General features: G+C 44.3%; 1 protein-coding gene across 2 annotated transcripts in view; it reads right to left on the bottom strand.

The window, feature by feature from the left end:
* The window catches only part of SMAD3 (SMAD family member 3), a 68396-nt gene extending 57093 nt beyond the window's left edge, over nucleotides 1-11303 (bottom strand). The window contains exon 1 of one of the 2 annotated variants that reach the window (XM_032123446.1): nucleotides 10789-11303. In XM_032123446.1, coding sequence (XP_031979337.1) covers nucleotides 10789-10994 — 206 coding nt within the window. In that variant the 5' untranslated portion in view covers nucleotides 10995-11303. The remainder of the gene's footprint in view (nucleotides 1-10788) is intronic. The other variant, XM_032123445.1, reaches the window with a different exon arrangement.
* Nucleotides 11304-14805: the final 3502 nt, after the last annotated feature.

The following is a 14805-nucleotide window of genomic DNA, read 5'->3' as shown; positions in this document are numbered from 1 at the left end:
AGAAGAGGGTAAAAATCCTTCTGCTAGAAAGGATTTAAGATCAGAACTCTGGTATAAAATGAGAGGCCACAAGCACTCCCCTTTCAAAAACACGTTGGCCCTTCAACACAATGAAAAGGTCTTTAAAAGGACTCAATGAATATTGTATTGTAAAGATTTTTTTTTTTAATGCGAGTAGCTGCCAGCATTGGAGCTTAATTGTTCTCCTTCAAGGAAAGTAGCCATGTAAAACACACAGGGAAAAATCCAGAGGCTGTTTTGCTCTCAGCTTATCTAAGTAACCATGATCTCAGAGGTTACTCTTCCATCCTTAATTTTAGTGAGGAGATACATTAAATACCCTGTTTCCCACAGCAAGGCTTCAAATTCATCTTGCTTCAATAGCTTTGAAAAGAGCATTTATTTCAAACTTGTAAATGATTTAAAAGAGAACGTTTAATTAATAATGTTGTTTCCAGCCAGATGGCCAGCTATTAGTTTTCAGTCATCTCTTTCAGAACAATTCCCCACAAGTCTTCAGATGCAAAGTGGCTTTGAAGCAAATAGATGTGAGTGTTCAACACTCTCAGAGGCTGCCAAAACATTCAGTAAAAGACACAGCTATAGGTACAGAAATTGCATCTTTCCAAGTGGTTTTGCTGCAGGTCATGGTTGTAAAAGTCCACTAGCAACAGACACACATTTCTTTCATTTACCATCCTGTATTTGGATGGTATTAAATTCACATATGGCTATATAATATTACTTAACTGAAAACATGAGGCTACATGTATAGAGTTTCCCCTGGACTTGTGCTAACAGACCTCAGACTGGAGCTCAGGAGCAGAACACTGTGGTATGACGTGTATCAACCAGTCAAAATATTCCATGTGTACAGGAGGCACTGCTACAGAGATGAATAGATAAATATTATGCAAGCCCAGCCAAGGTTTACCACTAAACATCTATGGAATTCTAATATTCTCACTGACGTAGCACCTATATATTTTCAAAGAGAGTTTCCAACAAAAATTAAAACTGCTTTCTTAGTACAAATGAGTTGCTGAGCAGCAACAGAAAGCTTTTTAAAGCAGCAAGGTAATGGGGTTTGCACCAGGTTTTTAAAATCCTGGGATTTTAAGAGCTTTCCCAAGTGTAATTAAAATCTCTGACACGCAAGGACTGTATTTGGGAGGTAGTTAAGGTACAAGCAGGGTGCAATGTTTTGCTCAGTTACACAGTGGTGTGGAACAAACCCTGATGTTTTCAGCCTTCCCTAACCACAGTGTGCATTCATTATGCAGCAATCCACAACTGAAAGCCCGTCTTTATTCAGTTATGATTGGCAAAAACAAAGATGCAATTGCAATTCTATACCTGAACTTTCAGCCTGTAGTTCTCCCAAACAAAGCAAAACCAGGCTGGGGAAAAAGCTCCAATGATCAGCTGTCTACCTACACACGAGTTATTTATGGCATCTAATTCAGAGCAAAGCTCAACTCAGTTTGCAGAGTGCCAGCAGACTTTTATTGGCAACAGAAACCGGCTACAAAGTTGTATCAGCTTCAGTAAGTGGACAGTGACTATCTGCTCTTTAAAATTTGCCATTTAGCTGTGTAAAGCTTCATTCTACCACAGTGGTTTCAAATCTTCTGCTTTGTACTTTCCACCATTCTTCTGCAAAAACTGGACGTTAAAAAGAAAGAAAATTTTTAATGGAAAACGATGACATGAAACGGGCCAATAGGACAGATTTGACTGATGGTGAAGCTTATACTAAGTAAGTCAGGTAAATTTAGGCCCAAGAAGCAGATATGGAAAAAAATTAGCCAACTCATCTGTAAGTTTGCCCATCCCAAGCCTGCAGAACTCTTACATGGTCATGAATCCAGCACCTCCAGTGGCCACTGGAGTCTTGCTCGCAGGTTCCAGGCCAACATCAATAACTATTCCAGACTTTTTATCCCACAGGCTGCTGAATGTTGGGAAAGCAGGGAGAGGTGTCATTAGCAGGCCTTGTGCTCTTGAGTTCAAGGCCCGTAATTGTGGGGGGCTTTATCTAGGAAACATTCCTCCTTCCTGTGCTTGTGTAGCTGTGGGGCAGGGGAGGGGCACACTGGAATAAGGGCTTCACCACTGGTCTGAAAGCTGGTTAAAATAGCTAAAAAAAGAAAGAAAAACAAACAGAACAGCCCAATGCCACCTTCTGCCCAGGCACAGGATCACCCACTCCAGAGCTACCTCAGCTACAAATGTGGAGGGTCTCTGCCCAGCCTCACCACTGCCCATTAGCAAACCTTCAATGAAAATGAGCGAACTCCTCTGAAATTTAAATGTTTTGCAGAGAAGTATCATTTTCATCAAACTTCCAGCTAAACCCTGCCTGTCTTCCTGCCAGATTTCCAGCCCAGGCCTGGAAAGTCCAGCGTTCCTGGGGCTGGAGCCCCCAGGTCTCTCAGGCTCTGCTGGGCAGGCTTCAAATCCTGCAGAGAATAACCCACAGAAGCCACCAAATCCCTGAATTTAAAAGGGAAAAGTGGACAACATTCAACCTACAAACACCCTCTCCCCTGTTTTCAGTTCACTGCTTTCCTGTGCTGGTCTGACTCTCCTTTCACTTGCCTGTAAATCAGAAGTATATTTACTGAAATCCATGCAACTACACAAACACAAAAAGTGGGAAAAGCTTCCAGCTGCTTATTAGCTTTTCTTTTAGATGGAGTGCTTTTTAAACACTGATAGATTTTTTTCAGATACTGTTACATATGTGCTACAAACTGGTTCTGCATCTGAGTCCAGGGGAACAACAATTTGTTCAACAAATAATAAGGACCTTGCTGTACAGCTCCATATGCATGGAAACCACAGACTTTGTATCCCTATCAAAAAACCCCACATCTGGTCTTTCTGAGAATAACAAAATTAAAGGTGCTTGTAGTTGGGTCTTTGTCTTCCCACACAGCAACACTGAAAATCCAGTTAATGGAGGGAAAGGAAATTCAAGGAAAAAAGAATTCTCCAGCTGTTAAGCACATAAAGCAACAACAGTCACACATTCAACACAGAAACAGAGGCATTCTCACGTGCCACAGATGTCTTCCTCTCAGCCCAATATTTTGTGAACCTTAACTGCTCCACATCTATGAAGAGTAAGTGAATTTCTCTTTTCATGTTCAAGCAACTAGAACAGGAATGACAAAGTTTCTCCTCTTTTGTTGTGAAAACGGAGAGTCAGTGTCAGCATCCATCATTCAACCACTGCTGGCTGCAGCTTCACCACAAAGGAAGAAATTTCTGTTTTGACTTCCTTTTTAAAAAAAGATTGAGCTATGGTTAATGAACGTCACCATTTCAGAAATAAACTCTGACCTTTCCTGTGACGCAATTTGTAAGGAAAATTTACTGAAATTCTCAACTGCAAATGATAAAGTGAGCTAAGGACGGTTCCCCTACTACTTTCACCCTGAGAACCCTGAAGCCTGGAGAAAGCAAGAATCCCAGGGAGAGGATCAATCTCCTGACACATCACCCACTGCAATCCTCTCTCCAGGATTCACACCCCTCATTTTCCATAAGCTGATCCATATTCCTGTGGGGCTGGAAAAGCAGATGGTCCTGTCATGGGGTCAGGAACACAGCCCACCTGTGCAGGTGCTCCAGGACAAGGAGGGCACACACAGAGCACAGCTGCGCCACCTGAAATGTGCCACCTCCTTGCCCTCATAACCCCAGTACTGAACAGCAAGTGAGCCGTGAAGGTATTTCTTGTGACGTACAATATTTATCAGGATCACCCCTTCACCTTTCCTAGACTCACACAGGTTACATTACTCACAGGTAGGCTTTACTGGGGTTTTAAGCACGTTCTTTCACAAGGCTCACAAGTGAGAGATGTAATTTTCACATCTCTCTCACAAGTGAGAGCAGCTGCTAATATCAGAAGTCTGCAGCACACACAAAATCCTCCCTTGCTGCTGAAGGAACAAACCTGGGTACCTGGAACAGTGTGGCTACAGCAGCTTAGGTTTCCTTAGCTAACAAAGATTTCCTACTGGAGCTCATGATTCCTGGGTGATGCTTTAAAAAGTAGGGTGTTATTTCTTACCTGGTTGGGCTCTTGTGAAGATAAGGGTTTTAACTTGGTTGGGTTTATAATGGGGCTGCTATTATTATGCAGGAATAGTTTATTCCCACTCACATTTGTGACCTCTGAGGAGCTGAGTCTTTAGGACAGAAAAAAAGACCCCGGGCTTTATGTTCTTTCTACAGAGCCATGGTACCTGGGGTAGTCAAACTTCCCTAAGGACAAGTCCCCCCACTCTGGTGGCAAAGAGATGCAGCAAGTAAGGATCAGGTCTAAAAGGCTTCATAATACCTTTAAAAGCAGCATTACTGCAACAATCCACACATTATTGGCTCCCCAGTTACACAAAGTGGTGCTACAGTGCCAAGAGCCCAATTATCACCAATTCCAAAAGGAATTTGCAAACATCTGCTGGACCTGGTGGAGTCACCCTGTGGAACTGCAGTGTCTGGGCAAGAACCTCTGCCCTGGCTTTATTTCCCTCGCTCCTGTCCCTTCCTTCTCTGCCAATCAGCACAGGCAGCTCAGGACTGGGAAAGGGTTTTTACACAACACATCAAGGCAGACAAGGACAAAAGTTAATTAGGACTATTCATAAGCCTGGCTGGAGGAGTGCTGCATCCCATCCCTGAAAATTTAATTGCACTCAGTAGAGGAAAGCTAAAACATAGTAATAATAAAAAAATAACCCAAACAACAGAAAGAGATAATTTGGGAATAAAAACTGATTTCAATTTAATTCAAGCACTTGTTGGCCCTATTTATTTCATCAAGTAGTTCACGCAGGATAATGGCATTACTGTGCATCTAACAGCATTAGAAGTTCCTAATAAATTAACAAGTGAAAATTAATGGCTGCTCAGTCCATTAAATCTTGTTAATTTTATTTCTGTTGTAATAATATAGCAATCACAAGTTTACATTATTAAACCAATATTTATTAGAAGAACTCATTCTAATTGGATCCCTGATGTGATAATCCCGTACAGTGTGTATTTCTTTATTTCATCAATTTTTTGCATTTATTTCTCATTATATTTAAATGACTGCAATATTCAGGGTCTTTTCCTAATACTATGAAAGTTAAGCAACCATTTTAAACATCTTATTTCACACAGATTCAACACTTACTACATAATAAAATGAGAACATCATGAATCCCTTCAGAAGCTATTTTAACTCTTTTAGTCTCTTGAGAAAGGGGAGAAGAATAAAAGGCAGAGATATGAATATTTGAAAGCATCTTAACAATGGTAAAATCTATTTTTTCCCCCTTAGCCTTTCAATGTCCTGGGTAAACATTCTGGTTGTTTTTCAAGATAAGAGGTGTTTTACCATGATTTTAATGCAATGGGTAGGCTGGCCTGCACAACTCAGGTAAAGAAATAAATGTAAATATTGACAAAAGGGTTTCAGTTGTAGTGACTGCTGACAGAAATTACAAAATTAAGGAGACACCTTAATAAAGGGCTGGGCCTGTTGTGCTATTCCAGCAGCAACTCCATTGAGGGGAGGGACTGCAGTGCTGGACCATAACTCCTCCCCAACCTCCCTCCTCTCCCAGTTCCTTGTCTGTGCCACAATAATTGAGTGTGTAGTTGCTCCCTAACTGGTTGTACCAACGTTATTGCTCGAGCCTGACAGCGGTGCTTTGTTTTTGGGAATGCCATGGTCTGGAATACAACAACTCCACACACACTATCCAGACTGATGTAAGAGGCAGGAGCAAGTGCAAGGGTGGGGAGAAAAGGTTGGAGGGGCTGCAGGGAGCAGAAACCTGTGCCCAGAGAGGGCGGTTTGACCTGTGGGGAGATGGCATAGAGGGAGATGAGAAAAGCACTGATGGACAAGCAGGACTGCAGGCAGAAGGTCATGGAGTCGCACAGAAAAAGCTGAGTTGGAAGGGACCCACAAGGATCCTTGAGTCCAACTCCTGGCCCTGCACAGGACCATCCCCAAGAGTCACAGCCTGTGCCCACGAGTGTTGTCCAAATGCTCCTTGAGCTCTGTCAAGCTAAGGCTCATGCGCACTCACCGTATTTTCACCTTCAGACCTGACCTGCAAAGTCCCACAGAAGGCCACAACAGCTGCTCTGTGGAGCAGCCCTCAGTGCCACAGCTGATGAGGGAGGGCACTGCAGCAGCACAAAGGTTGGGGCAGGGCTGTAAAACCTGCCCATAAAGCTCGGGAGGACAGAGGTCACTGACACGGATTTGCAGTGGCAAAATCCCCAGCAAGATGGAGCTAAGCAAGGAGATGGCAGCCAGAGGGTGTTTGCACTTGGGGACAGGACTGTAACCACCACTGCACATCAAGGCTATGCCTCTGCAGACAATCTCAGACCAGGCCACGAAAAGCTCCTCACACACACGGAAAAACTGAAAACAAGCTAGTTTGAAGTTGGCATTAAAAATATATATAAAATTGCACATGGACACACAAAATTGTGACTGGTCCTTTACTTATTACTGCAACCAGATGGGCACCAGTCCCAAAAGAAGAGCATAGAATCAAGAGACTATCCTGAACTGGAAGGGACCCACAAGGAGCAAGTCCAACAACCCCAAAAATGTGGGGTTGTGACACCACAACATCCTTCAGGGTCTTGCAGACAGCCTCTGCCACTTAACATATTCACAGCTTTCACATTTTCCTGGTATCACCTAAGAACATGATCAATTCCTGTAAACATTGTGTGGTCAACTACCAACATAACAGAAGCTGTGCTCACACCCAAGATGTTCCTGAAACACTTATGCATTATGTTCCTTATGTATTATCCCTGGTTTTTCCCACCAAAATGTAAATCATTTAAGGAACACCTGGTTCAGTGGCTTTTAAGAAGCAAATGTGGCATGTTTCCATTTCAGTTGGTACATTCTACCCTTATCAGATGAGTTCCACAAGAAATAACAACCCACCTCTCCCCAAAACTGTTTTCTAAATTAAAAAAAACCCCACCACTTAAAAGAAGGTGTTCCTTACATACAGGAATCCTGGCTCCCCTAAAACCACTGGCAATACCAAAACAAATAAATACAGTATTGAGTTCAAAAGAAAAATGTGCATATGAAAATGTATTGCAAAATGTCATGAGATTCATGTCTTTGTGTGTGTAGCATCACTAAAGCTTTCGAAACAAAGCATTTACTATCTCATATAGCAAGACTATAGATACTGCACAGCTTGTAGAAATTACTGAGTGCCCATCACCTGGTCTGGTTTCTGCAGATCAGACCCTATAAAGGTAGATTTAAACACTCATCGCAGGTCAGACTAACACACTTCATTTCTAGGGCAAATGCTGCTGGTTTCTCTGGTGCACAAAACGGCCTCTCTTCTGCCCAGAACAGTGTTAGAAACTCTTTTTTTTTGCAGGTTTGTGTTAATGTCAGATGTCGATTATATTCTTATTATATTTTTGGGTCTCAGAAGGGAATAGAGCCACCAAAAATTTAAAAATTCTGCAAGCAGCTGGAGCAGATCTTTGCCTGCTCACAGAGCAAAGCAGAGAGGCCATGAACACCCATCTGGCTGTGCTGGGTAGGTGCTAATGGCACACTTGTCCTCAGGTTGGTCTGAAAAGTGACAAAAATGCTCATCCCGAAAGCTGGGCTTTCAAGATAATGCAACTGTGACAAAGGATGCATTTTAGTGGACAGAAGAATTTGTTTTCAACTTTATCACCCGATACAGAATGAAAAAACCTTTCTGCCAGGCAGACCCACGACTCACTATGTCAGCTCTGACACCAAAGGCCACCAGCTCAGGGCACGGAAGTTTAAAGTGAAGGTCCTGCTGGGGCAGGATGGGCTTTGGCAGCTGTGCCCAGAGGAGGAGGGAAGGAAGATCCTCTAATGGAGTCATCCTGTGCAGCACCACCACCATGAGAAACCATTAGGTAGTCTGAGACCAGAGAGTTTTCAGGTGGAAATTACTTCTTCTTCCAGCAGTGAAAACAAGAAGGAAAAATCCTTCTTGCCAGGAGAGTCACACTGAAATCCTTGAAGGCCTCTCCAGCCTTTTGCTGTCTGCCACAACAGAAAACCTGGGGCCTGAGGTGTCTGTCACACCACCTTCAAAATGGAGCACTTGGAAAAGTAATACATGCTGAGCAAATACACAAGCAAATAAACTAATCCTTGTTTACTTATCTGTCAGGAGATGGCATGTAGTACATATTTCCAGATCTCAGCAGATAAACATGACAGCAAGAACACATTTGTTATTCTAATTCCTTAGCCCTACAACAAAACAAGTATTTCTTTCCTGTCCTTTCTTCAGCACACCCCACCTGATCAATCCAGGAATTTGCTGTATAGCCTTTATTCCCACAAGCAACGTTTCTGCAAAGCTCAAGCCCTTTTCCATGTGAAACTTGTTCCGTCTCATGGATACAATAGCTAATTTTGGACTTACCCTGCTCCTGCTGGGCCAGAGTCATCACTGGCATGGCTCCACTGTAATTCAGTCTACTGATGCATTACAGACAATGCACAACATGAGCTAATCCTTAATGATGCTTTTTGCCCCTTTCTCCCCCCCGACCTATCATTTGAGAAAATAGTGAAGTGACATATGTAAAAATTATTAAATGAAAATAAACAAACAGCAAACTAAACCCATGGTAAAACTGTCTTGCAAACACTTATTTCAGATGACACAGTAATCAGATTCAGGGATGCATTAGGACAAGCAGTGCAGCCCAGAGGAAAAGACACAGCTCTTAAAGTCACAAGGCCTAGTTAGAGCTCCAGCTCTGCACTGACTTCATAAGGACTGTTCCATGCTCCCACACCATTCCCCAACCTCTGACACACAGATATTAACATCTCGGCCCAGGCTAACCTAACCATGCTAATTTCTAAGCAATAATAAAAGTACAAATGAAGTTGTGTTTAAAAACCAATGCCAAGGTATAAGGGGTTCCCACCAAAACAGGTTGATGCCTCCCCCACACCGAGGTTTAAGATCTGCAGCATCCAGGCTCAGTGTCATAAATTAATATGAAATGTTTTAATTTCTGCACAGATTTTCTTTAACAGAGGAAGAATAGACATTCAGTACGAGCAGCCAGGACAATCTCTGAAGGTGAGTATATTCATGACTTGTGGTATCTGTTTGTGTTGTTTATTTTCAACCTTAATTTTTTTTTTTTAAGAAAGCATTGTATTTGGCCCAACTCTTTTCTTCCTTTAAACCATAAACTATCAAAACTTTCCTTATCTAAACCACCTTGTTAGGAGCCACAGAAGTTCCACGGGACTTCATGCTCTGCTCCCTAACGGGTCAGCATCAGCCAGACACAATACCCAGGTCACAGCAGCAGGGCTGCTCCAGCAATTTTCTTCTTTTGAAATGGTAAATATTTCAGGGAAGTGTTTTAAACACGGAATTACCTACGTGGAAAGCATGCTGCTTACCACGAATTTTAAAAATATAGGTTTTAAGGCATTTGTATTGTGTGGTGGCTCTACAGGTTTTGATTTCTGCTTCAAGTAGAAGCCGGAGCAACTCTAACAAAGGCTGAGAGCTCTCATTTCCATTAACTGGCAAAAATCTTAGCCACAGTCATTCACCACCAAAAAAGATAAGGAGACTTTAGCTTTCCTTTTAAAAAAACACTACAGTTGTTGGAAGAAAATTTTAGGAGTTCCAAACATCCACATTTTTAAGCTACTTGCCTCACTTTTTCATGCAACAGATGCTGCTTTGTATCAGCTCCTGCATATTAAATCATTCTGACAACCAAGAAAGCATACATTTGTTTGTGCCAGAGAGAAGCATGAATACACACACACACAGATATCTTCTCACGCAGAAGCACACAATTATACAGCATTCAAATATTTGGGATGAACTTTGGCCTTTGCTTAAGAAAAAAAAAAAAGAAAAAAAAAGTACTCTCAAACAACAATCAGGAACAGACCCAGCAGTCATCTGGCTGAGCTCACAAAAATCAACAATCTGCAGCAATAAAACACCACTTGTGGGCAGCCATTTGAAAGTTACTTGGAAAATTATTCTTAGATGGAATACTTTTATACACGTCTTTTATGATTTATGACGGCCCTACAGATCGAGCTCGGAATGGACACTAAAAATAAAATCTATGTTAATTCAAAAAATGGAGGAAAAAACCAGTTATATTCACCCTCACGAGTGTGCGGTTTTTTTCTTGCACTCCAAACAATCTCCTTCAGCTCTGCCCTGTGCATTCCCAATTTTAAAAGTAATTCGAAAACATCAGCATAGTAGGGCTCTAAATCACCCTTTCAGAGGAGTAATATGGAAGAAGCCAAACAACCCAAACAAAACCGTTTTCCTGACACATTAATCACAAGAAAATCTTAATGCAACAGCACTTGAGAACACGCTGAAACTTTTGACAATGAGAGTACCCTCAGTGAGTGGAACTAATCCACAGCGCTTCCAACTTTTTTTCTTTTTTATAATCTCAGCTCGAGACATATTTTCTCCACTACGTTTTCTCTCTCGTTACGAGAGAGTAATTCAATTCTGTAGCCAGTTACGGGGTTTTTCTGAACTAGATAAAGAACAGGCAGAGAGGACCAACACCGCACCAAGTGCCGCAGGGCCGGGAAGCAAAACAAGCACTGTCCAGGCCCTGCCGGAGCTCGGGGGATCCTGGGGGTCCCTCTGCTCCTCGGGCCCCCCCGCCCCCCGCAGGGCCCCGGGAGCCGCGCCCTCCGCGCCCCGGTACCTGGGGATGGTGATGCACTTGGTGTTGATATTCTGCGTGGTGATCGCCTTCTCCAGCTCGTCCAGCTGCCCCGTCTTCTTCAGCTTCTTCACCAGGCTCTTCACCGCCTTCTCGCACCATTTCTCCTCCTGCCCGTTCTGCTCGCCTTTCTTCCACCCCAGGAGCCGCTTGACGATGGGAGGAGTGAAGGGCAGGATGGAGGACATGCTGGCTGTGCCGGCAGCGGCCGCCGTCGGCTCCGCGCTCTGCCCGCCGCCCCCTGCGCTCGGCCCGCCGCCGCCTCACACCGCGCGGCCCGGGCGGCCCTGCCCGGCCCGGCCCGTCCGCTCCCCGCCCCGCGCTGCCTCAGCGCCGCGGGCTCGCGGCTCCAAACTTTGCCCGGAGTTCGCCGCCTCTCCCCGGCGGCGGCGGCAGCTCCCTCCTCCTCCCCCTCCTGCCCCGCTCTGTGTGCGCGGAGAGGCGCCCACTCCAGCTCATTCCCAGTCTGTCTCTCATGCAAATTGCCTGCTGGCCGCCCCAGCCCGGCTTCCACCCCCTCCTTCCCTCCCAAACACGCTGCCGAGGGAGGGAGGGAGGGAGGATGGAAGGAGGGCGGGGAGGCGGCCGGCCCGTCGGGAACTCCGCGCCTCCATCGCCGCCCGCGGTTCCGTGCGGGGGATCGCGCTGCGCAGGGCCCTGGGCCCACAGAGAGGGGAGAAAAGCCCAGGAGCGGGACAAGGAGAGGTACCCAGACAAACCCCACCGAGGGGAGGCAGCGAAAATAAACACAAGTGTAAAGCTCCCCAGCTGTAAAGCCCCACAAGTGTAAAGCCCTCTCAGTGAGGGGAGGGGACAAGAGGGTCCACAAGGTGGCTGCAGCCCCTGCCACGGCCGTTTCGTCCGTGGGAAGGTGCGTTCCCACACAGATGCCTGAACACAGTTTGGCCAGCCGTGCTCAGACAATCAGCTGCTTTTTGTTTTAGCCCCTTTAATTTACTATTCCATTCCCTCATCTTTCCACCCCGAATAACAGGTACCCGAATAATTTTTGCCCTGTATCAGACACAAACGACACCCTGGAGGTGTTTACCACGGAGCTGGTCAGAAATTCTCAGACGGAATATTTTTGTCAGAGGACGGCAGTTTGTTCACATCTAGGTGTTTTGTAGAGATGCTTCGGTTTGGGCTGACTCAGGGTGGCATCCAGGTACATTTCCAGTTTCTAACTTTCCATCTCTGGGCAGACTGGGCTGTCACACTCCCCGGTCTCAAGCATCACCCCCTCCATGCTGAAAGACAGCCCAGGTCCTAAAAAACAATATAATTATAAACTTCAGCTCCTCAAAGCAGCAGTTCTATGTTAAACTACCCCAAAATGGTGCAGAACAAGCAGCAAGGAGGCTCAGAGCCACCTGCGGAGTCACCAGGTGCCTCCAACAAGGCTGGTTCCTTTTCTCAGCTCCAGCTGCTTCTCATCTCCCTGCAACAGCTGCCAAGGAGCAACAGGGTAAAAGTTTTGTGGGACCTGGCTCCTGAATTCTAAGTTTTCAAGCTGAGATATGCTTCCCAGTTTTTTCCATCCTATCAGAAGGGACGATGGTGAGCCCGAATTTGGGAAGCCTGCAGGGCTGCTTGGCAGCTCCCAGACACGCGGGTTCTTGCCAACCCACATTCTCATATTCCAGGATCCAGTGTAACCCAGTGGGGAGACTCCTCGAAAGCCGGCATCCCAAACCTCCCCATGCCTGTGGATTTGGAGCAGCCATCCATCCAGATTGCCTCGTGGCAACTTAGGAACTGATGGAATCAGACAGCATCTGAGGCTCTGAGGCAACTGCCTTGGCTTTCACAGGCACGTCAAACACAGGGGTTTAGTCCAACGTGACAGTATCAATTTTTGAAATATTAATATTGGATACAAATTAAATATGCCCTTCTCTTTTTTTTTTTTCTTTTCTCCAGCATTCTCATATTATTCCCCAATATGCATTCCCTGAGTGTCTTGAATTTTGGAGGCTCACCACTAAAATTTTGGACTGCTGCCCTGACCCAATTTTTGGCTGCCTCGGGTGAGATGCCTGAAGTACAAAGATGTGGAACCCCTGTAGATGATCCCAACATCGTTTGAGGAAATATCTCCTCAATACCCCTAAAGCAATGCAAAAAAAAAAAAATTAACACTATTTACACTAAGAGCAGGATGCCTCAATTACTGAGTTGCTGTATATTTGTGTTTTTCTGAAAAGGCCAAGTTTCTGGTAGTTTGTGATTATTTAAGGATCTGAACTCTTATTTAAAAGTTGTTCACAACTTTAGAAAATAGCTTGACTATGTGAACCAAGTGAAACACAGATGGGGAAGTTAAATACTTTTTTTATTGTAGATATTCATTCTCACTGCATTTTGAAATGGGGTGAAGTTAAATAATCTTTTTCTATTTTCTCAGTTCTTGGCCCAGCACATTTTGCAAGCCCAGAGCCTGAAGGACCTGCCTCAGACCTGGTAAGTCCAAATTACATCAGGGTGATCTCAGAGCAAATTTCTGTTGGGGACTGACATTTCTTTCTGGCTGTTCTGGATCTAAAATCATGGGCACTATTCCATTCTTTTTTCATCCAGAAAGATTTTGATAATATTCAAATCTCATCGCTACACTGAGAATTCATGCTGTAACCTTGCTTCATCAGAGCTTCTAGAATTTTCTGTCCATATTCATGGGCTGATCTTCACTCCTTACAGTCATATCACAAGTGATGGCCTGGGTACATTTGAATAAGGGGAAGGAAAGGAAGAGCTGAGTGGTTTGCTTGTGTTTGTACAGTGATTTAGTGGCAAAAGGGTGAAGGTAATTTGCTAAACACTAAACCAAACTGGGTCTCGCTTACAGTCTCTAAATGAGGTATAGGCAGCTAAACCACTGATCTAAACTCTGGGCCACAGCAGCACTGAAAACACTCCTGAAAACAAACAAACAGTTGGGCTTGGGATGTGGGATACATTTTTAAGCTTAAGGCCATGGCATTTAATGGAACAGCTTGTGTGCTTGGTGGGGCTACCTGTCAGAATGAACTGTTCTATGAAAATATGACTTTCTGAACCCCTAGACAGTAATCCTTTATTTCAGAGAGTTTTGGACACTCTCATAGTGGAAAAATTAACAGGAAAAGCAGGACCATCCCAATTCTGCGTGGTCTGGATCCAATTGCTGGTTTACAAAATGTCTGACGTCTTGGAAGCCACCACTAGGCAGGAGAAATTTATGCTTCTTTTTGTGATTGTGCTTATTATTTGTGAAACAGTTTGTTCTTTACTTTTTAAAAGTTATTATCTTTGCTTGGGCTTGGAATAGTAGAGGTTCAGGGTCACAGTTTGCTCTTACTGAGAAATAAAGATATAGGTAGTCTGCAATAATGTGAGAAAAAACCCAAACCCTTTACAGCTATTTTGCATTTCTTAACCTTTTACTAATACACTAGCACCTTAAAATTACTGAAAAAAAAATCTGCATACCTTGAGTTTTGATATGATTAATGAATAGGACAAGAATTAAAATTCTCCTTTCACAAAGAGAAAAATCAGGCTCTGCTTCAGGAATAATATAAAATTAGCATGAGAAACAAGAAGGTGTTCACTGGAGCTCAGCTGTGCATATAGGTACCTTTATCAGAAATATTTTTAACAGCTTCAGAGACTGAAGAATTGTTCTGTGCTTTGCTCCATGTTCCCTTTATATCCTTTGAGTAGTGAGAAGGGATTTTGGGGCAGACAGGAAGGTGCTTCCATGAACTCCCATCTCTCTGCGTGCAGGGCGAGCTGGAACAGGCAGGATGGAGGCAGCATGGCCAGAGCACACTGCTCCCTGCCTGGGCTCGGGCTCTGAGGGAGCCTGGTGCCTGCTCGAACAGCTCCCAGGCTGGCCCAACGTGCCATTGTGGTTGGGTTGAAAATCAGGGAGTGGTTGAGAAGCAGCTTCTGAGGTGCTGCCCCCATCTCTCCCTCACTGGCTGAAATATTGCATACAATTTCCTACCTGTACGT

Source organism: Corvus moneduloides, chromosome 13 (genome assembly GCF_009650955.1).
Source record: "Corvus moneduloides isolate bCorMon1 chromosome 13, bCorMon1.pri, whole genome shotgun sequence".
NCBI classification, from domain to species: Eukaryota; Metazoa; Chordata; class Aves; order Passeriformes; family Corvidae; genus Corvus; species Corvus moneduloides.
This window is presented reverse-complemented; position numbering and strand designations above follow the sequence as displayed.